This window comes from Doryrhamphus excisus, linkage group LG12 (assembly GCF_037039965.1).
Source record: "Doryrhamphus excisus strain RoL-2023G ecotype Guam linkage group LG12, RoL_Dexc_Guam_v1.1, whole genome shotgun sequence".
NCBI lineage: Eukaryota > Metazoa > Chordata > Actinopteri > Syngnathiformes > Syngnathidae > Doryrhamphus > Doryrhamphus excisus.
Window position 1 is genome coordinate 13,316,647 of NC_136368.1, and position 22,711 is coordinate 13,339,357.

Here is a 22,711-nt window from a genome sequence, read left to right on the forward strand (position 1 = left end):
GAAGGTGAGGAGGTGTGTGTGCAGATGCTGTTCCCAGATCAGCTAGGAATGCCACATCTAGCTCCTACCTATCATAAAACGCCTCTGACAAGTCGTCCCCTGAAAATTTCCTCTCTGCACCGTCTTGGTCCAGCGTAGAGCTGCAAAGGCTTTTGGGTAAAAAAAAACAAAAACTTGCAGGACATTCAGGATAGGGGTGGGGCTAATGGAGCCCTGTCAATCATTTACTGTGGGAACACCAATGAGGAAGCGCTCGTCTAGTCTGACTCTTTAAAAGAGTCAATGATTGAAGACATATTAGCTGCACTGTTTTAAATGTGGGGAGTGTGGGTGGGAGGGGGGGCTCTGTCAGGGTGATAATGATCTGGCTAGGACGGTGCGGGGTCATGGGTCACCTTGCCGCTGTGATCTTGTGTTTGTTATTGCTATGCTGCCCTTGGACGGGTTAACATAGCGTACGGCCAGTCAGCTGGCATGTGAACTTCCTCTGAGACACACACACACACACACACACACACACACACACACACACACCTACACCTCTAAAGGGTCACTTCCACATGGGCCAATGGCCCTAAGTGGCTTCTATCTAAACTAAAAAAAAGGTCTTATCCCACTATAGCAGTGGGCCGAGCAACCTAAATGTTTGTTTTCTTAAAGTTGCTGCCCTATCTAACTTCATTCATTCATTCATTCATTTTCTACCGCTTTTTTCCTCACGAGGGTCGCAGGGGTGCTGGAGCCTATCCCAGCTGTCTTCGGGCGAGAGGCGGGGTACACCCTGGACTGGCCAGCCAATCACAGGGCACATATAGACAAACAACCATTCACACTCACATTCATACCTATGGACAATTTGGAGTCACCAATTAACCTAGCATGTTTTTGGAATGTGGGAGGAAACCGGAGTACCCGGAGAAAACCCACACATGCAGGGGGAGAACATGCAAACTCCACACAGAGATGGCCGAGGGTGGAATTGAACCCTGGTCTCTTAGCTGTGAACCACTCGACCGCCGTGCCGCCCCCCATCTAACTTTTGATAAAAAAATCAGAAAAGAACAAAAAATACATTTTAATAGTTAGCATTCCTACAGAATCAAATGGTTGCTTCCCTGTAGCCATAGCAGTTTAACCCCTGACAGTTGTGAGACAGCGTGGCTATGGCCCATTTGACCTGTGACCTCAGCTTCCTCTACCCTCGTCTGCTTTCTCAGATACAGTGGAACCTTAATTAGCGTCATTAATTTGTTCTGAAAGGTCAGACTCAAACCGAAACATACTCCAAATCATGGTAAAATAATACAAATCCAATGAATTTGCTCCAAACAGCCCAAAATATGAACACAATTATAGTTTTATATGCAGAAAACAATTAGGAATTCATATAAGTAACCTTTACCTACATTGAATGAGCAGTGAGGGAGGGAACAGAGATCCATACGAATGACACCTTCATACTTTACTGTAAGGTACAGTATTTCTTGAAATCAATAATGTTCTTATTTATCAAAATGCTGACACTTGCAACTTTATTTGGCTCCATGGTAGCTTATTTTGCAGCTGTGAAAGGGAGAAAAGAAAAGGGAGAGACTTAACTGGCTTGGCTTAACTATCTTGGTTACAGTAGTGAAGAACAACAGAGTCAACTGCTGATGACATCATACATCGGGGCGGGCGAACTTTTTGAATCATCGGCCATATTAGGTTAAAAAAAAAAGGCATCACATAAATCAACTACAACTATGTGGGTGATAAACAACAACTAAGCAGTAAACATAACATGTAATTAAAAAAAACAGTTATTTCCAAATACCCGCAAGGCATGCCGGTTAGTCCAACAGCAACAATATGAACTACGAACAATAAAATATTGGATATCAAGTATTTTCAACTCCCCGTTTACTTCTCTTATGACTTCACTTCAAAATATTTTACATTCAGGCAAAAATACAGCAAAATGTTGGTATAAAGAGTATCAGAAGCTACCCAGCATACCTTGTGGCAGGTATATATTTTTAGTTTTAGTTTTAGTTTTAGTTTTAGTTTTAGTTTTAGTTTTAGTTTTAGTTTTAGTTTTAGTTTTATTTCCCATGGGTATTGTGCATAGATATTTATTTGTATCCCCACATGGGGCAGTAGGTAGGTTTCTTTAGGTTACAGTAATTAAGACACCCAGGGGCCTGAAGTGGCCCAGAGTTTACCCGCCTTTATCATAGATGGACAACGGGGCAAGGGGACAATGACTTCCAGTTCTGGTTTTCATAGTAACATGATACTAACATGGACATTTTGTGATAAAAATGCATTATGAACCCAGTTGGACTTATGCAGTGTGTTAATAACATGACAAGAAGCACACCATATTTGTGACAAAAAGTGGAAAATACACTAACTGGGGCCCCGATACAGAACTATTGTTTGGGGAAGCTGTGTAGAATTTTGTTGAATTTGGGTCACTTGACCTTTGATCTCTCAAGACTGACATAGACATTGTATTTGTTCTAAAAATAGTAGCAGTAACATCCTGTGAATGCTATTAGCCACTAACTTCATATACCTGTGATCGTGGGACCCTCCTGACGTGAGTGATGAAACTGAGGTATGCTAATGGAGTCAGAGGATATGTTAGTGTGCGTCACACATGCGGTCCACCCTCTTCCTTCTCTCTTATGCTCAGAAGACCGCACGTAGATCCACTAATTGGGAACATACATGGAGTAAGGACCAGAGCGGGGAGCGAAGAATATCCTCTTAATTGTTATTGTCCGTCACTGGTGGCTTTAAAATCAACATGTGGCTTTTCCCCACCACTGTTTAAATAAGCACAGTGCATATACGTAGTCTTTGCTTCTCGTTTCCCCTCCTCTAGGGTGACTGGCCTCCTGCTCCAATACTTTTCTGTATATAGTGTGTATCATATATAGTGTGTGTAGTGTGTATGCTTGATATGCTCCAAATTAAAGACACTATTTGTGGGTGGCGTTGATCAGAAGTGTTTTTAAAAGGTCCTAGCCGTTCCTAAAGATACAAAAACAGTTAGTTAAGGACACACCTACTTCGCCTATTAAAAAACCTCCAACAATGTTTTACCTTTTAAAACCATGCTGCAACCATGTAGCAACAAGTACATAAGATGTTTTAATTGATTTCACATTGATTTCACATAGTAACATAGAAACAAACACTGCACCTAGCATTGATTTGTCCAAAAACACAACATCACTGGTCACAGCTCCAATATGTAGCGTTACATTTCAGTAGTGGCCTGACGTGTTGGCACGCGGCGGTGAGTGTGTGGTGAAGCTAGTCGCTAGCTGTCAAATAAATAGTTAGTCGGTGTGGTGTGGCAAGGCGTCACTACGCCAGTGAAATTGTTCTTTGGCATAGCAATGTTAAGAATAATAACAATGTCCCTGTAGAGTGGTTAATATGCAGGTGACATTATGTAAATGGAGCATTGTTGGCGGATGTTAAAAGCGGAATAGTTGCATCCCATTGTGTGTCTTCTTAGCTGTCTCATTTTAGCTGTTTTTATATCTTTAGAATGCTTACAAAAGAGAAAGACATGTATTTATGTCTCGCATAAGGATTGTGAATGACAGTAGTCATCCAAAAGTGCAGTTTTCCTTTAAAATCCCATGGAAAGTCTTCCCAGAAGAGTTGGAAGTTGTCAATATGCATGCACTCATTTTAGCTGTTTTTATATCTTTAGAATGCTTACAAAAGAGAAAGCCGTGTATTTATGTCTCACATAAGGATTGTGAATGACAGTATTCATCCAAAAGTGCAGTTTTCCTTTAAAATCCCATGGAAAGTCTTCCCAGAAGAGTTAGAAGTTGTTAATATGCTGCACGGTGTGCATGCAGATGCTGATTATGATGTAAATGATAAGTGAATGGCGGCAGGAGAGGCATTCGTGTGCTCTGCTTGGACCGCATGCACTACAATATGTGGTGTGCTAATAGAAGATTGAGCAGCAAAGGGTTCTGACATTGCCAGACCTCGCCATGTGTCGCTGATTAACTGAGCAGAGTTGCAATGATTTGACAAAGCATCACATTAGTGGCCTCTAAATATGTATATGTGTGTGTAAATTAATGATCCAGGACACATTAGTGTTGACACAGTCCAGTGTCAAACTGATATCACAACTTTGTTTTATTTCTCACGGCCCTCTCCCACTCTTATTTTAATCACTTTGACATCATTGAATATGACGGCCAGAATAACATCATATCCGTAGTGAGGGGTTGTTTTTCTTCAGCTGGAACCATGGCGCTTTAATTTATGACGCTTGGCACGATATTGATGCATTTACATTAGCAAAAGCCATTGCTACCAGGTTCTATTTGCAGTCGGCTGTGGTTCCAAGCATGACAAAACAATACTGTCAGGAAGAACGCACATGCTAATGATAGCTTTTTCTGTGTCTTAGCTCTGGATTATTCTCAGCGTTATTCTCACTTGTCTCCACTTTGCTACAGTGCTCTGGGTTCTCGCTGCCCTCAGTCTCTTCTCGGAGGCAAATTTTTCTATTGTGGATTACTTCATTCATTCATTCATTTTCTACCACTTTTTCCTCACGAGGGTCGCAGGGGTGCTGGAGCCTATCCCAGCTGTCTTTGGGCGAGAGGCGGGGTACATCCTGGACTGGTCGCCAGCCAATCACAGGGCACATATAGACAAACAACCATTCACACTCACATTCATACCTATGGACAATTTGGAGTCGCCAATTAGCCTAGCATGTTTTTGGAATGTGGGAGGAAACCGGAGTACCCGGAGAAAACCCACGCATGCACGGGGAGAACATGCAAACTCCACACAGAGAATGCCGAGGGTGGAATTGAACCCTGGTCTCCTATAGCTGTGAGGTCTGCGCACTAACCACTCGACCACCGTGCCGCCTATTGTGGATTAATTTATAAAAAAGAAAAAGCTATTGATGTACGTATGTGACACAAATTGTCAGTTAGTAGTCCTCCACAGTGAGTGTATATGTGTCAGGGAGCTTTAAGGGCAATGTGAGGAAGGGTGGTGGGTTTTTTTTTTGGGGTGGGGGGGTTAAGTAGGGGATCGGGAACAGCCAACACTTGCGTTAATCTGAGGCCAGACCTGTTTTATCTCAGTGTGAGGGGTAGCGAAGGAGGGCCAGAGGTCTTTGCAGGGACAAGGCCAGGCTCACTATTGTGTGGTTATGTGGTTGGGAGTGGAGGGGGGAGCCAGGGAGGAGGGGGGGGGGGGTTAAGATGATGCTGCCGTTGACCTGGCGAGGCGAGGGTCTCTCTGTCTGTCTGTCTGTCTCTAGATGTCTGTGGAAGGCCTGCTAACTGATTTGGCTATAATTTGAGAGGTGTCACCCCCCCTTTTTTCCTTTTTCACCCATGGGAGGCTGGGGTGGCTGCAATAGGAGCTTACACACACACACACACACATACATGAGTATAAAATGATGGATAAGCAGACTTTGGGGATTGAGAACAGGAAGTGATGATTTAAACAGAGACGCCAGCCAGAGGAGGACTTTTACTTAGTTAGTGATCCCCCTTCAGAGGACTCCAGCTTCATGTTACCATGCAGTCATTCATTTTACCACCATGCCAATGGATCAATTACTTACAGTATATACTCATACCATGCAAGACCCCCTGATTTATACGTATTCACTTTCTGCACATTTTTGCATTGTAAAGTTTACTTTCTTTTTATTTTCAGCAGCACAATACTTACGTTTTATACAAGGTAGGATCCGCAAAACTAGAAATCTGGAAATAGGCATTACTTTTAAGACCTGACTGAATTGAGCTAAATTAATTGATTTATTTATAGAGCATAGAAAACATCTAGGGAAAAAAAGTCTATGAATGAATCTTTAATTAATTGGGACTAATATAATACAGTACATACTTGTCATCCTCCACATTTTCCCTCGGGAACTTCCATATTTTGCCCTTCTTTCCTGTCCACCCCCCAGTTTAAATAGGCCCCCGCATTTTAACTTTCATTAAAATCCCTTGTGGTACTGTAGGTGACAGTGGTGGTGATATCAATGCTTGAGCCACAGCAATCTGCAAGAATAAAGGTATGGAATTTCTGAATGATTATTTATTAATAATACATGCATTTTATAGACAGGAAAAAAAACATACAGTACACAAATCACAAATCTGAACACAAATCAATCAACAAACGTAGAGAATATCTAATAACTATATACGATACACAAGCTGTAAAAAAAACAAGAAACTTATATGCATAACCATACACCTTTTAAAATAAATAACATAATATATAAAATTAGTCACTGGTGTAATCTATTTTTTTCTAGGTGGCTTTTGTGACAAACAACAATAACAAACAACAAAAGTGTATTTTTTGTGCATATTCACTCCATTATATTCCTCTATCATATTTTGTGCTCTATCACTGGTCTACACATTTTTGGACTTGATCTGCTTCTGAGATCAAAGTGGCTAAATATCATTTATTTTGATAAGATTAACTCAAATTCAATTGATAACTGTGCTGGTTAGCTAATGTTTTCAAGAAAATTTATTGTTTTACATCAAAATTGCATATGTTTATACAATAAATTTAGGCATTTTTGCTGAAAAATATTCTTATTTTGTAAAAAATGTTAAAGTTGCACTTCACTGTCAAGAAATAAACAAGAAATATTATCAGGTGATTGTATATCTTTTTAAAAACAATTTAAAGTATTACTTAAAAAAACCAAAGTTCCCTTTATTCAGTATCCAAACAACGCTTTTTGGCTTTTTTCTTATACTCATCAGCAGGGTGATCTCTGGCCACATTCCAACAGTAGTCAGCAAGCATTGATGGATTCCACTTTCCCTGATATCGTTTCTCCATAGCTGCAATGTCCTAATGGAATGGTTCCCTGTGCTCATCACTTGTTTCTCCACAGTTCATTTGAAAGAAATGTAGATGGGAATGCAAAAAGTGTATCTTTAGTGACATATTGCAGGAGGTTTGCCACCAGCTATTTATAATTATCTGCCCTGTAGCTTCCAAGAAACTCAAAAGTCAATTTCTGGTTCGTTTGTCCACTTCTAAGAGACATTTCTGCAAATAAAAAACAAAAACAAAACATTTTCTGTCAAAACTCTAGATATATTAATATGAACGTATTGGAACGTGCAGACAGGATGTCAGATAGAACTGGTTGCTTGTAGACACACCGTACGTTCTGGTAAACTACCGTTTTTGCATAAATTTCCTATTTTGACCCAATAATAATGTATCTTGGAAACCGTACCAATTTTTTTTTATTAGTGACCTAAACCAAGAAAAATGTCACTACATTTGCATTTTGCCTGTAGACTGGTGTAAAATAAAAATAATTAACTGTAATAGCTTGATATTCTGATTTAAAAGCACCAAGATAATTAATTACATATTATATTGGAACATAAATGATTAACCCAAAATATAAAGTAATTAGGTAATTTACAAAAATATGTTAACTCATTTAAATGTAACTTATACATTAACTAATGTAATTTTTAAATAGAATATTGTGTTCATAACCATACTTACATACAGATTATATGGAATACCGGTAACGTTTATTATTGTATATTATGAGCATTTGTTTTTGAATGTTTTGCGGCTTTTTATAATGCGCTGGCTGTAAAGTCTTTGTGTTTTTAAAATTGCATGGGGCGCGCAGACCTCACAGCTTGGAGACCAGGGTTCAATTCCACCCTCTGCCATCTCTGTGTGGAGTTTGCATGTTCTCCCCGTGCATGCATGGGTTTTCTCCAGGTACTCCGGTTTCCTCCCACATTCCAAAAACATGCTAGGTTAATTGGCGACTCCAAATTGTCCATAGGTATGAATGTGAGTGTGAATGGTTGTTTGTCTATATGTGCCCTGTGATTGGCTGGCGACCAGTCCAGGGTGTACCCCGCCTCTCGACCAAAAGACAGGGATAGGCTCCAGCACTCCCTGCGACCCTCATGAGGAAAAGCGATAGAAAATGAATGAATGAATAAAGTAATTAGGTAATTTACAAAAATATGTAAACTCATTTAAATGTAACATATAGATTCACTAATGTTCATAACCATACTTAACAAGATTATATGGAATACTGGTAATGCTTATTATTGTATATTATGAGCATTTGTTTTTCAATGTTTTGGGGCTTTTTATAATGCCCTGGCTCTCAAGTTTTTGTGTTTTTAAAATTGCATGGTGGGCTGCATCAAAATGCTCTCTCGTTCTGTTGATGTTACTGGGGCCGTGGGTTGCCTACACCTGCTGTACAGACAGGCGCCAGACAAGCAAACAGCTGGTACTTCCTTGGTGGAGCTTATGGGTGCTTACGTTGCTGTGTGAGCAGTTACCGCCTGGTGATAACACCTGAGCTACAGCTATGTATTAATAACACCGGGCCTGCATACAAATGACATAAAAGTTCAAAATGAATTTTAATGTTTACCAGGCTTGCTTTGTACCCAAAATACACCAGCGCTCTCTCCTTGTGTTGTTTGGCCATTGCCATGACGCCGCGTGGGTCTCCACTATCAACAATCTCCCCATTAGATCAGACACTATTAGAGTCTCTGAGCAAACAGCGTGGCCGCTTTTAAAGGCTGCCTTGTTATCTAATCTCGTCAGCAGGGATGAGCTGGACTTTGGAGTTCACAGACACGACAGAGGAGGCACTTTGTTTGTTGTGGGTATAAAACACACTCGAGGTCAGACGGTGTCGCCATTGGATGACACCCCCCACCCCGATTTCCCAGCACCTTCATTAGGAGCATTAGCTTTATGGGCGCTGATAAGAAGTTCTTTGTCTTAGGTTAGTTACGTGGTCAGGTCCAATCAGGACTTGGTGTAAGAAGATAGCATGGTACAAACCTTGATACTAAGACACTCCTCAGGTTTGATGAAGGTTGATGATGGCTGAAGAACATTGGGCTTATTAAACATCTTTCACTGGTCGTAGTATTAGTATTAGTAGTAGTATAGGATTTCTAAACCACCAGAGATCTCAAGAACATAGTAAAATTTGTCAGGTGGAATGAAAAAGGAAAGAAAGTCTGTTTGACATTCGCGTTGTTCCCACTTTTTATTGTCTCAGCAGTACATTTTAGTTTGCATTGTTGGCGGTTTTGTTTTATCTTTGGTGTGCACTTTTATTCTTATATTATTTTGTTTTGTCAACTTCTCTATTCGACTCCAAATTGTCCATAGGTATGAATGTGAGTGTGAATGGTTGTTTGTCTATATGTGCCCTGTGATTGGCTGGCGACCAGTCCAGGATGAACCCCGCCTCTCGCCCAAAGACAGCTGAGATAGGCTCCAGCAACCCTCGTGAGGATTAGCAGGATAGAAATGGATAATTATTCTTTCATTGAATAATCAAACAATGATGGTGTGAAATTGGGTGCTGATCCAAATTAGGATTACGATTTGGATCAGAGCATTAGTAAAATAATAATTTTAATTTAAGAAAATTGATCGATGGATGAATCTTCTATAATTAAGAGTTACATTGGAATATATCACAATGTATTCCCATAATGCAATTCCTGTATTCTAAATGTAGTCTTTCCCATACATAGGAAAATGATAAGGTAATGTAACAATGTGGTGATGTAATTGTGCTGATGTAACACATGAGTGTTATAGTGGTTAGACCCAAGGTCGGCAACCTTTACTATCAAAAGAGCCATTTTACTCCCGGCTGGGATAGGCTCCAGCACCCCCCACTACGCTTGTGAGGGAAAAGCGGTAGAAAATGAATGAATGAATGAATGAACTTCTTTATTCAATTACTTAGAGCTCCTGAGGACTTCCGAATAAGTATGTCCACTATTTGTAGACCGAGACCGAGAGTCAGTCCACTATGACACTTGGGGGGGCACACAATAGACCCCATACAAACCAGTACCTTGTACAATGTTTGGGACATTAAAGCGAATAGGTGCATGTTGTTGAAATGATTTGCTCCAATTGTGTGTGTGCATAGCGTCTTGCATGTAGTCATGAAATAGTTGAAAACAATTTGATTGAACCGCAGTGAAAGTTTATCCTCTGCAGAGACATAATGAATGTAGCAGATGAAAATAATGCTTCTACCATGTCAATCTGCATGAATACATTCTGATATGTGTCCTTCATCGTTTCAACGTGCTGTTTAGCATAGTGTGAACTCCAAAGCCAAAATCCCCTATAGGCTTGTCGTTTTAGCCGAACTTCACGCCCTGCCAGGATGCATGTCAGGAGAACCAATGTGGAGAGGGGCCGGGGACACCGCCCCTGTCTGCCTTTGAGCCCTGATGTGGCGGTAGGAGCAGGGAGGAAGGTGCTGCAGGTGGATGCAGGAATGTCGAGTCATAAGTTCGAATACATCTTATTTTCTTGCAACAGAGCAGACTTTATCATCTTTGGTTGAATATCTATGGTGTTTATTGAATAATCGTGCAAAATGATTAATGTATGGTTGACTACTTTGTGGCAATTATGTCTGTATTTCACATTTTCACAAGCATTTTCGAGTTCTAACAATATTTTAACTTTGGTTTTAGTATATATTTTTCTGTGGTTGCTTGCTGCAAACTGTAGTGTATTCAGACTTGGTGAAAAGGCAGATTCACCAGCCACCTTTTTGTTTTTGTTTCTTTTTTCCTTTAATGACTATCTTAGTAATAACGTTATCTGAATAAGTGAGAACAGTGCATGTATGCAAGATTGTTGCTCTGTTTTTACATGACTTGAAGCTACAACGTGCTGATACGCTAAATTATCACATACTACAGTATTAATTGGTCTTGTACCCTAGAAACCGCCCATGAATGATACGGGAAAAGGCCGAAATGATACTGTGTCAAAGCCCAGGGCAGTGATACTGATAAAATATAGAGTTTAACCATGTCCAGTATCAGCCCCCGTAGCTGTCCACTCAGAGCGCGGTGCTCTGGTATCGTGCCTGTGAAACAACCAATCAGAGAACAGCGCACGAGCGTGAACACACAGCGTTTGTTTTGCTGCCCAAACTTGATTAATGGAACTTTAATTGTCAGACATTGATAAGATAAGACTGTTGATAAAATATTATTGTTGAAATATTTTTGCAATTATTGTGTTTACACTGTTTAGATATAATACATGTAATAAACTGAACATTTTCTGGAAACAAAATGGTCTTTTGATTAAATAATACGTGATAATAAGCTCATGAGGGCGGCACGGCGGTCTAGTGGTTAGGGCGCAGACCTCACAGCTAGGAGACCAGGGTTCAATTCCACCCTCTGCCATCTCTGTATCTGCCCGTGCTCGTGCATTCTCTCCGGGTACTCCGGTTTCCTCCCACATTCCAAAAGCATGCTAGGTTAATTGGCGACTCCAAATTGTCCATAGGTATGAATGTGAGTGTGAATGGTTGTTTGTCTATATGTGCCCTGTGATTGGCTATATTGTAGCCAATCACATATAGACATATACGTGCCCTGTGATTGGCTGGCGACCAGCCCGAAGACAGCTGGGATAGGCTCCAGCAACCCCCGCGACCCTCGTGAGGAAAAGCGGTAGAAAATGAATGAATGAATGAATAAGCTCATGATTAAATAGTATGTGATAATAAGATCATCACATGGTTTGTCTGTCTATCATGCCCCCGCGTGCCAATATAGTAAGCCCCCGACCTTTGGTCTCAGGCTGATACTGACACTTGGGGGCATGATACCTGGCCTGATACCAGACAAACCATGTGATAACCTATAATTATGACTGACCAAAAAAAACAAAAAAATATTTCTCCATATAAAATGTAAACTGAAAATGTTACATGTACATGTCATCGATCACATGCCAAACAAATGGCGCAATAATAACGTAATTGTCCATGACAGCCAATGAGAAACTTGAAAAAAGTAGTGAATCATACTTGTGGAAACAACTATATTTGAGCAAATGTTCTTACTATTGTTTTGACATATTGCTATTTTAATTGGAGTCCATGTTGTAAACATGTCCACCACCACCACGACTTTTCACCCTCCCGCTGCCGCCTACAGCGCAGCCAAAGGGATCAGAGACTGTTTTTCTGTTTGTTATGTCTCCATCCTTTCAAGGTTCTTTATCAGCCTCCTTCTGCTTCTTTTGCTGATTGCTCCGGTCCGTGCTCGGGGGCCAGAGGCGGCGGTGTACACCGACCCGGCGTGGGCCCCGCCTGCCCAGCGTCACCCATAAGTGCCTCTGACAAGCGCTGTGCTCTGTTATTAACTGTGATCAGCCACCAGCAGGAGAGACTCCACCGCAGGAGACACAAAGCCTGCTTTCAACTCACCCTCTGACATCCAGCGTGCAGCCTCCTAAACCCCTTGCACCCCCCCTTTCTGACCCCCTGGGCTCATACATATTTACATCTTTTCATACAGTGCATGTACAGTGCATACTGGAAGGCGCCTCTGGACCGCATCCGAGCCCGCCAGGCTTATGTGCAGTGTAGGGATACATAAAAAAAGATACAAGTTAGTGCTGCTATGTGGGATTAGTGCGACACGTAAACAGAACGCTGTATCGTGTACGGGTGTGTGGCTTTCATCCATATAGGTGGTCCTCACTGCAGTCAGGATGTGGGAGAGCCATCAGCCACTAGAAGCAACAACACAGCACGGCTCATTAGATGACAAAATTGGGGCAGAAATAAATAAATGTTAGCGAGCAACGGGGAGGGAGGTGGGGGGAGAAAATCATAATGACAGTTGACTATGTTTAGCCCGGGAGAATCGGGATAAACAGCAGCTCGTCCCGTCGAAAAAACCCCCAAAAGCCACTTTTCCCCTCCCACACGGGCCATAATGAGAACCCCGCCATTCAATTGTTGAATAGTTGAGGCTTTGCTTCCTTTGAGGTGACTGGCTTTAATATAGCAACACCGCACAGACAGCGGGCCCATGCACGATGTCCTCCCCAGCGGCGTTCAAAGCTTCAGCGTGCTGGCGACACGGCTCACATGCATTATTCCTCACAAGCATGGCCCTTTGTTTGCTTTATGTTCACATCCCGCAAATTGTAGGCTTTGTCTATCAACGCTCCTTATTTCAGTTCATTTTTAACCCCCACCCCACACGCCCCGTCCCCCTTGTGTCCTGCTGGCTCTGCTGCATTGCCCTTGCTAGCATTGGTGTCCATTGGGTGTCCAAAGTGTGGCCCCGGGCTGCTCGTTGTTTGATTAGCAGTATTATTCATGGTTACATTACAGTATTAGGTATTATTAGTTACTGTGTGAGTGGCACGGCTGTCAAGTGGTTAGTGCACAGACCTCACAGCTAGGAGACCAGGGTTCAATTCCACCCTTGGCCATCTCTGTGTGGAGTTTGCATCTCCCCGTGCATGTGTGGGTTTTCTTCGGGTACTCCGGTTTCCTCCCACATTCCAAAAACATGCTAGGTTAATTGGCAACTCTAAAAATTGTCCATAGGTATGAATGTGAGTGTGAATGGTTGTTTGTCTATATGTGCCCTGTGATTGGCTGGCCACCAGTCCAGGGTGTACCCCGCCTCTTGTCCAAAGACAGCTGGGATAGGCTCCAGCACCCCCCGCGACCCTCGTGAGGAAAAAGCGGTAGAAAATGAATGAATGAATGAACGAGTTACTGTGTGCTTTGTCACCTGCAACTAAGATGTAGCTGTTTTGTTCAGATAGCTTAGTATACAGTATAGCGACCTACAATGGATTGGTTTTAGCATCTTTTCATTCATTCATTCATTTTCTACCGCTTTTCCTCACGAGGGTCGCGGGGGGTGCTGGAGCCTATCCCAGCTGTCTTTGGGCGAGAGGCGGGGTACACCCTGGACTGGTCGCCAGCCAATCACAGGGCACATATAGACAAACAACCATTCACACTCACATTCATACCTATGGACAATTTGGAGTCGCCAATTAACCTAGCATGTTTTTGGAATGTGGGAGGAAACCGGAGTACCCGGAGAAAACGCACGCATGCACAGGGAGAACATGCAAACTCCACACAGAGATGGCCGAGGGTGGAATTGAACCCTGGTCTAGTAGCTGTGCCCTTTTTTTCTGTTGTGGCCCTCACTGGGAAAGGTTTGGATACCTCTGCATACATACTTCTATTGCACAGAAGTTGGACTAGGTTGCTTAAAGGGGACCTATAATAATAATAATAATAATAATAATAATAATAATAATAATAATAATAATACATTTTATTTGTATAGCGCTTCAAAATACTCAGACGCTTTACAGAAGAATGGAGTTGAATAAAAACAAGTAAACAGAATAGAAGACACACCAAAATACAACATTCATTGGTTAATACACAGTTAAAACATGAGTAAAAGCGGGGCGGGGCACAGCAGTCAGATATAAAAAGTTAGACATTAAAAACAGATTTAAAGAGGTGGGTTTTTGTTGTTTTTTAAACTGGGAAGGTCAGGGCAATGGGGCAAAGAGTTCCAGAGGGTGGGGGCAGCGATGGAGAAGGCTCTGTCTCCCCAGGTTCGGAGCTTGGTCTTACAGGGGAGTGCCAGGAGGCTGGAGTCTGAGGTGTTTTGTAGGTTATGAGAATGCTCATTATGCTCATTTTCGGCACTTTGTATCGATTTGTGGACTCTTATAGAGAACTACGCACAATAACCCGCACAGATAGCTTTTTAGATGTTCCACATTCTGCGCCTCTTTCTGCAGTGTTTCCATGGACTTCCTACTTCCCACCTAAATGGTCTGTCTAATTTACTCCAGCCCTCCTCCGGGCACGCCCACTCTGTCGTGATTGGTCACACTCACGAGCATGCTGACAAAAACTTCCGGATAAGTTATTCCACATTTAGTGAGTGCAGGCAATATACGGAAGTCAGTAGAACATCCTTTCATCTGATTTAACAATGAGTGAAACAATGATGTTCCTCAAGGAAGTGTTTTAAGTCCCTTATTATTATTCATTGTCTTTGCAGCAGTGCCAGTGACATTTGACCTCACAAATGTCCGTCCGACACTAAATAAGAGTTTTTTTCCGAAAGAGTGTGATTGTGTTTTAACCGTGTTCCAGTGTGGTTTACTGGATGGTTATTCTCTGTTAAAAACCCTGCGTGTGACAGGTCAGGCACCATTAAGTGAGCGCGCGACTGTGTTACAGCGGTTCCAAACACCCATTGGCGCCGCTACAAACACACACGCGCACGCAGATTGCCCACTTAGCCTTTCGTTTTGCCTATGCCTCACTTAACCCTGCAGCTACGCTTAGCAGTCATTACACTCAGGGTCAAGTGTGATCCCACTACTTATCTGCATCAACGACTGAGACACACTCATGCGCGCATGCATTACTGTGGCTAATAGGCAATGCTGCCCTCATGCGCCCTACAATTAGTAATTACATGTGGTTAAGAAACGTTATTGATGGATGCGCTTCCCATAAAGAGGCTCATAAACACACATACCACACACTGTTGTTCCTTATGGCGGACACACCCAGTGACTCTTTCGGTTCTCATTCTCAGGAACAAGGCCGGCTCAAGCCTCCATGGGGCCCGAAGCAAAATTTTAAATTTTTGGCCCTCTCACACAGAAAAAACAATTTTTTATTTTTTAATTTAATTGCTCTCAGGGGGGCAGCGCGGCGGGCGAGTGGTTAGTGCGCAGACCTCACAGCTAGGAGACCAGGGTTCAATTCCACCCTCGGCGTTGGCACACTGGCGAAAATACGAGTCGAATCCTGGCACCCAGAGACAAAATCTACAAAAGACAAGTAATGGTAATGGAAGTCGTTATTTGTTGATACAAGAATAATTAATAAGTCATAGTTAACTTGCCTGTCTCTTGGCACAATGTTGCGTGACCTGCAGGAAGGTCTGCACGCAGTGGTCCACGGCTCTCCAGCGCACATAGTAGCCCCTAAGTATGGAATGCATATGTAATATTTTTGTAATTATTTACTAAAAACTCATGACTACAATATTATGTGGTATTTAAAATTAAATACACAGAAATAAACATTGAAAGGCAAAATATATTATATTATATATAAATAACCTGGCGGCATGGCGGATGAGTGGTTAGCGCGCAGACCTCACAGCTAGGAGACCAGGGTTAAATTCCACCCTCGGCGTTGGCACACTGGCGAAAATACGAGTCGAATCCTGGCACCCAGAGACAAAATCTACAAAAGACAAGTAATGGTAATGGAAGTCGTTATTTGTTGATACAAGAATAATTAATAAGTCATAGTTAACTTGCCTGTCTCTTGGCACAATGTTGCGTGACCTGCAGGAAGGTCTGCACGCAGTGGTCCACGGCTCTCCAGCGCACATAGTAGCCCCTAAGTATGGAATGCATATGTAATATTTTTGTAATTATTTACTAAAAACTCATGACTACAATATTATGTGGTATTTAAAATTAAATACACAGAAATAAACATTGAAAGGCAAAATATATTATATTATATATAAATAACCTGGCGGCATGGCGGATGAGTGGTTAGCGCGCAGACCTCACAGCTAGGAGACCAGGGTTAAATTCCACCCTCGGCCATCTCTGTGTGGAGTTTGCATGTTCTCCCTGTGCATGCGTGGGTTTTCTCCGGGTACTCCGGTTTCCTCCCACATTCCAAAAACATGCTAGGTTAATTGGTGACTCCAAATTGTCCATAGGTATGAATGTGAGTGTGAATGGTTGTTTGTCTATATGTGCCCTGTGATTGGCTGGCGACCAGTCCAGGGTGTACCCCGCCTCTCGCCCGAAGACAGCTGGAATAGGCTCCAGGCTTCATTTTAGCCCTTTATTGCATATACAATATATGTAGGTGTATCTCAGTTGTGCAGTACGTTAACCACTGCTAATGTTCAATTCAACCCTCAATTAGGATTTTTTAGAAGTTTTGTTTGAGTCCAGCTGTCATCGTCACCGTAAAACCTTGCTTAACTGTTCAGGAATTTTCAAATAAGAAATATTTTTAAATATTTTTTGTTCCATAGTGAAACTGTCGTAGCCATATTATTGCCATAGGGGGCATTTTCCAAACATAACATTTTTAAATGCTATGCAAGTGTAACAATAGGTTAACTGCTGTTAATATTAGCAGGTCAAAACAATACAACCCTGACATGTCTTAGTTTTTCTTGATTTGGCTTACAAGTGTAAAAAGAAGTGAGCCATTGCTGACAAAGAAGTTGTTTTTAAGTTAGATAACATCCATGGTAAATCTCAGGAGCCTTGTGTTGTCTTTACTTGTTGATGCTGCTGCTCCTTTTGGGAATACTTTTAGCAAATAAAGCCAAAGAAAAAGCGCACAGGTCATTTGATGCATGTGCAGCTAACTGATTTGACTTCAGAGGTTAGATTAGATAAACTCGAAAGTGTACTTGTGTACGTTTTTTTTCCAATTTAGCTGTTTTATTTTACATTTTATTTGTATTTATTTTATTCTTACTGGTATTTTTAGTTATGTACTAACAGTAGCACTTGAAGACACATTAGTGTGTGTCTGATGGTGCTTATGCAGTATTATTAGAACTCACAGAAACATACTACTGTCTCTGAGACACCACCATCATCATCATCACAAAACTTTTGTGTGTGAAACCTGACTATAGGAGGTTTGACGAGACAACTCCCTTCACCGCAGCCCTGCTATCTCTGTGGGAGTTCATCACACACGCACACACACAAGTAACAATAAAGGGACAGTAATTCATTGTGTTGCGGGCAGATGTGCACATCAGTCACTGGGCTATAAATTAACTGTCATAATAGTTTGTGTGGCCTGGGTGCCTGCCCCCGCCCACATATAGATCCCCCCAACAGTCATGAGATGGGTGCATGGATGATAAAGTGGGGTGATATTTAACAGAGGTGGGTCCCAGATGGCAGCCATAACAATTGTGAGGACACACTTGCTTCCAAAATGAATGCATTGATTAATATTTTCGAGTAAAAAAACGAACTATATACAAATATCTGGTATCCTCTCAAACTTATAGACAACTAATCTATTATAAACTGGATAGTGGCCGAGTCATTCATTGCAGCTACACAAACCAATTGACTTAATACAGTATGTATATATATATTAATTTTATCAGCAATATTAGGTAGTCCTTGATTATCATGTTCAATCAAATTTTTTTTCAAAACAATTTTTTTTCTTATATTTTTTGCCTGGCAAGACGCTTTGAAGACAGAGAGAAGTCCTTTAAAAAATAAAATAAAACCCCAATCTGGGACTCCAGCGTCATCTACTGGTGAATTCAGGAAATAACACAAACACAAGCTTACAATTGGTGGAACTTATTTTTCATCCCCCCAAAAACAAACAAAAAAAACGTTAATTCACATTGATGGCTGTTGCAATGTCATAACAAGGAGGCAGCGTTGATACATATAACACTAATGGGCAAACATTTATCCTTTTGAGTGTCAAGCCCAGGAGGAGGGTCAGTAAAAAGAGGCACTAAGACGTGTAAAGCCTTCCTTCAAAATAAAACATTCATGTATAATTAGGGACAAATGGGAGGATGCAGAACATTCCACCAGGGAAAATCCTTTCATTGAGCTTGCTTTTGTTTGTTGTTGTACAGCATCCTACTGTACAGTTTCTCAGTTGTTCTTCAGCATTGAGCAGAATGGGTGATGTAAACCAAAGACCATGTCAAAGAAGCGGACAGAGAGTTTCTTTAGTCCAAAAGCAGGAGGCTATTGCTCATAAAACCTGCTTACTTATTGATAGCCAGCAGTGGGAGACTCCAATTATGAGTAAATATCCCTTGACTCATTCCATTTATTCCAAACCACCACTTTTTTTTTCTCCATACAGTCTAGTTATAACCTTAAACCTTGTAACTGTGTACTTTAAAAAGGGGGGGAAATGTTGAAATGTAAAAACAAAAAAGGGATCCAAGTCATCCTGAGTTGGAAAAACCATAAATAAGACTGGAAGGACGATCCCGCCCTTTGTCCTGTTTGTGTGCGGTGTCTTGTACAAGTCCATCCAAGAAGCATGTACTGTACTAGAGATGCTAGTATCCTTGTAGTCCATTATACACCTTCTGTACAGAGCCTTGTTTCAGAAGATCATGTACACCTGCAGCAACACAAGCATTGTAAAACATAGCAAATTGAGAAAAGATGACTAAATGTATTATATTTGAATAGATTTGCGATGGAACCTCACCCTTTTTCTGCTGCTCATCCAGCTGTGTCTGAGGGAACTCCACGTCGAAGGTGATGATGAGAGAGCCGCGAATGTTGATGTTGTCGAAGTTAGGCAGGCCTTCGCCTTTCTTCCACATCCTGGCACCGGGCTTGGTCACTTTGTCTCGCATGATGTGCACCTGACAGACAAAAACCAGGCTCAAAGTAAATATACTTGTTGACGAAATGCCTCGACTTGGGACAAAAGCAGAATGGACAGTGATAAAGGATAGTTTGTAATCGTTTGTTGACATGGTTTTCCTCCATTTGTGCATATTTTTTGGGGGATTATTCTGTTTATGTGATACTGTAGTGCGAGTACAGGATTGCTTGTGGTTCAGAGCTGCAGTGTGGCGTTTGCCTGCTAGTTAGAGCCAGACTAAGATAGGGAAGAGTATTGAAGTGTGGGATGTGTCTTGCTCTAAGGTGTACAGGGCTGTTTTGGAGAGAATATGTGCAGTCACCCTGCCTCATCGTCATTCTACCAGCATTGCAATATTTTCTACAATGGAACTTGGGTCAGTGACCAGTCTAGGGTGTACCCCGCCTCTCGCCTAAATACAGCAAGCATAGGCTCCAGCATACCACGGACCTTAGTGAGGATAAGCAGCACAGAAAATGGATGGATCGAACTTCGGTCAATGTATTTTTTGTTTCTTATTAAAAAAAAATCAGCAAACATAATGCCTCGGTTCACATACATTGCCTGGTTAGCATACAATATGGAACACGTCTTGTTATCTTAATATACTGCATGAGTCTAACTTCTTTTGTAACAAAACCTCCCTGTTAGCAGCCTGTTGTTGTTGGCATGGAAACCGGAACTGAAAGTCATTGTCCTCCAAGCTCTGTTGCCAGTCTTCGTCACCAGTGGTTGACTCTGTGGTTCTTCTTAACACTTACGCTGCTAGGCTATACTTTTCTTATTGTTCACGGCTTCAAAATAACTCACAATGAAGAAGAAAGAAAGTTGCAGGTGCCAGTACTTTCATAAAGGTGAGACATTATTCTGATGCGAGTGTGTTTTCATTGTACGAGAGAAGAGTGACAGTACCTTGTGTCCGTCCAAGTGGACGATGTCCATCTCAAAGCCGACCAGCGCCTCCACCAGGGAGATGGTGACGTTTGTGTACAGGTCATCCCCTCTACGTTCAAATACTGGGTGTCTACAAAGAAACATCTCATTAGCATAACAGGACAAAATGTCACACCAGGCATAGTAGTTGTTGATAGTCAGCTCCTACTTTAGCACTTTGATGCGGAAGCGTAGATCTCCAGGTTCTCCGTCGATGTGAGGTTCCCCTATGAATGTTTATAAAACAAAACACATGAATACATTTTTATTCAAACGTAAACAAGAGACAAAACAAGGTTACCTTCTCCGATGAAAGGGTATTCCATCTCATCTCTCACGCCTTGTTCAATTTCCACCTCCAAGGTTCGCTCCTCATTCACCAGCCTGAGATGTTCAAAAACACAACACATATATATTCATTGCCATCGATCCTTCCGCCAGCTGTTAATGGCGGCCACTTTGCATAAAAAAACAGACAAGCAACCATCCACAAAACCTAAACCCCTCAATAGATACATAGATAACATAGAACAAAAATAAAAACATGTGGAAGAGATCACTTCAAATTCATAATGCATTAATAATAAAATAATGGAAATAAATGAAGACTAAGCCACAAAGTCACAATAGTTGCAGTAATCCAGCATTGGGTCATGAAGTGATTAACACAAATGCTTATAGGGCCGTGTGGGTGTGTCATGGACTCACTTCACATTGGGACACTCGTCGCACACCATCTCTTGGGTCATCTGGAAGCGGCCCGGGCCGAGCTGCGTGGTCCTCATTTCCTGTCTGCAGTTGCACTTCCTTTTGCCAGGAGCTTCTTTGGCTATGGGCTTGTTACGTACCACCTAGTCCACAACGCAAAATCACGGTTACAATTATAACAACTGTCAAAAGAAGGAGTGTTCTCCTCACCTCCACAAAGTTCCCAGAGTAGACCTCTTCCAGTGTGACTTCCAGGTCTAATATGATGTCATTCCCTCTGGGGATGTTTCGGTCCTGTTGTTGCCGGTTGCCGCCAAACATGAAACCGAAGTCGCCAAAGAAACTAGAGAGGGACAAAACATTTAATACAAGAATTGTATGGTAACACTATAATGCATTGAGACTGCGTAAGGAATCCGATACTTTGACTTTCACTTGCACTAACTAAAGACTCACCTAGAGAAGATGTCATTGTGTGAGCCGTGGTGGCCTTCCTTAAGACCATCCTCTCCATAGGCGTCATACTGTTTCCTCTTCTCTTCATCTGAAAGAACCTGCAAAATAAAATAGTGCAGTACTCAGAAGCCTGCATTGTTCAGCCAGTGTCAACTTTATCATTTGTAAATGATTTTTTTGTAATACAGCGCTTGTATCGACTCATTCGATGCAGGTGTAACTAATGTTGTGGACAGTTTGTCTCAAGAGTTGTTATCATTTAAGCAGTACGATTTACAAATTAGTTTGAAGTATGTAAATAGTAGAAGAATTTGTAGTCTTTGTGCTGTATATTAAAAAAAAGTTGTGCTCTTTGATCCACCTTGACATATGTGTGACAGCGTATGTTGTCAGCCAATCAGACGCAGCCACACGACCGAACTGACCAATGACGATGAGCCTAGTGTTTCCAACAGCAACCAAAGAGCAACCCATACAAAAGACTTGTGCCTCGAGCGCTTCCGGCACACATTTCACAACAAAACTCGACACTTTGTTTAACTAATCACCTCTGAAGCTCAGTAGAGGGATAACAGTTGTCTCTTACCTCGTAGGCTGCGCCCAAGTCGGCAAACTTATCCTGAGCTTTGGGGTCGTCTTGGTTCCTATCGGGGTGTAACTGGAGAGCTAGCTTCCTGTAGGCTTTCTTTATGTCCCTGATAGATGCACTCTTGGTAACACCCAATATCTTGTAAAAATCGCGCCTGTAGGAAAGAAAATAGCCTTTAAAATGATGACAAACGTGTATAATCTCACAACAACATGCTGGCTTGTTTGTTTGAAATGAATCGCTAACTATTTAGCTACCCGCTTTTACTCAGTGTAATAACACGGCCAAGATTATACGGAAGACATACACAACAGTATTTAATGGGTATTTCATATTCCTGTGCACTGCACTGCTTGAACCAATCACAGTGGAACATGTGTACCAGCTGGCGATGCTGCTTCGCCGCTGCCTGAGCGACCATTCCAGCCCAAAGCCTTGCTACTTACCCGGCGAACACCGCCGTAATAGCCCAGAGTATCAAACAGCACACAGTGCACAGGTTCATCCCTTTGGCAGCCATATATATATGTGTGTATAAATCCGCGCAAAAATTATAAATGTAACAAAAAAAGCGTGAAAAGAGCCGGCTTCTTTTGAAGGTTGGATCTAGTAGCTGCCAGAAGCCCTTTTCCGCCTTGTCAAGGAAGTCCCTCCTACCGACAGCCCACATTTAAAGCGACAGTGCA

General features: G+C 41.8%; 2 protein-coding genes across 2 annotated transcripts in view; one reads left to right on the forward strand and one right to left on the reverse strand.

The window, feature by feature from the left end:
* Window positions 1–22,711, forward strand: part of tbccd1 (TBCC domain containing 1) — a 61,070-nt gene that overhangs the window by 31,442 nt on the left and 6,917 nt on the right. The window lies entirely within an intron of this gene.
* Window positions 18,279–22,686, reverse strand: dnajb11 (DnaJ heat shock protein family (Hsp40) member B11). The gene is made up of 10 exons (XM_058083077.2): window positions 22,472–22,686; window positions 22,023–22,179; window positions 21,437–21,534; window positions 21,191–21,323; window positions 20,981–21,123; window positions 20,574–20,656; window positions 20,442–20,499; window positions 20,252–20,363; window positions 19,178–19,337; window positions 18,279–19,087 (listed from the first exon to the last, which is right to left on the reverse strand). Exons 1-10 carry the CDS (start codon window positions 22,543–22,545, stop codon window positions 19,023–19,025), a joined length of 1,083 nt encoding a protein of 360 aa, XP_057939060.2. The 5' UTR covers window positions 22,546–22,686; the 3' UTR covers window positions 18,279–19,022.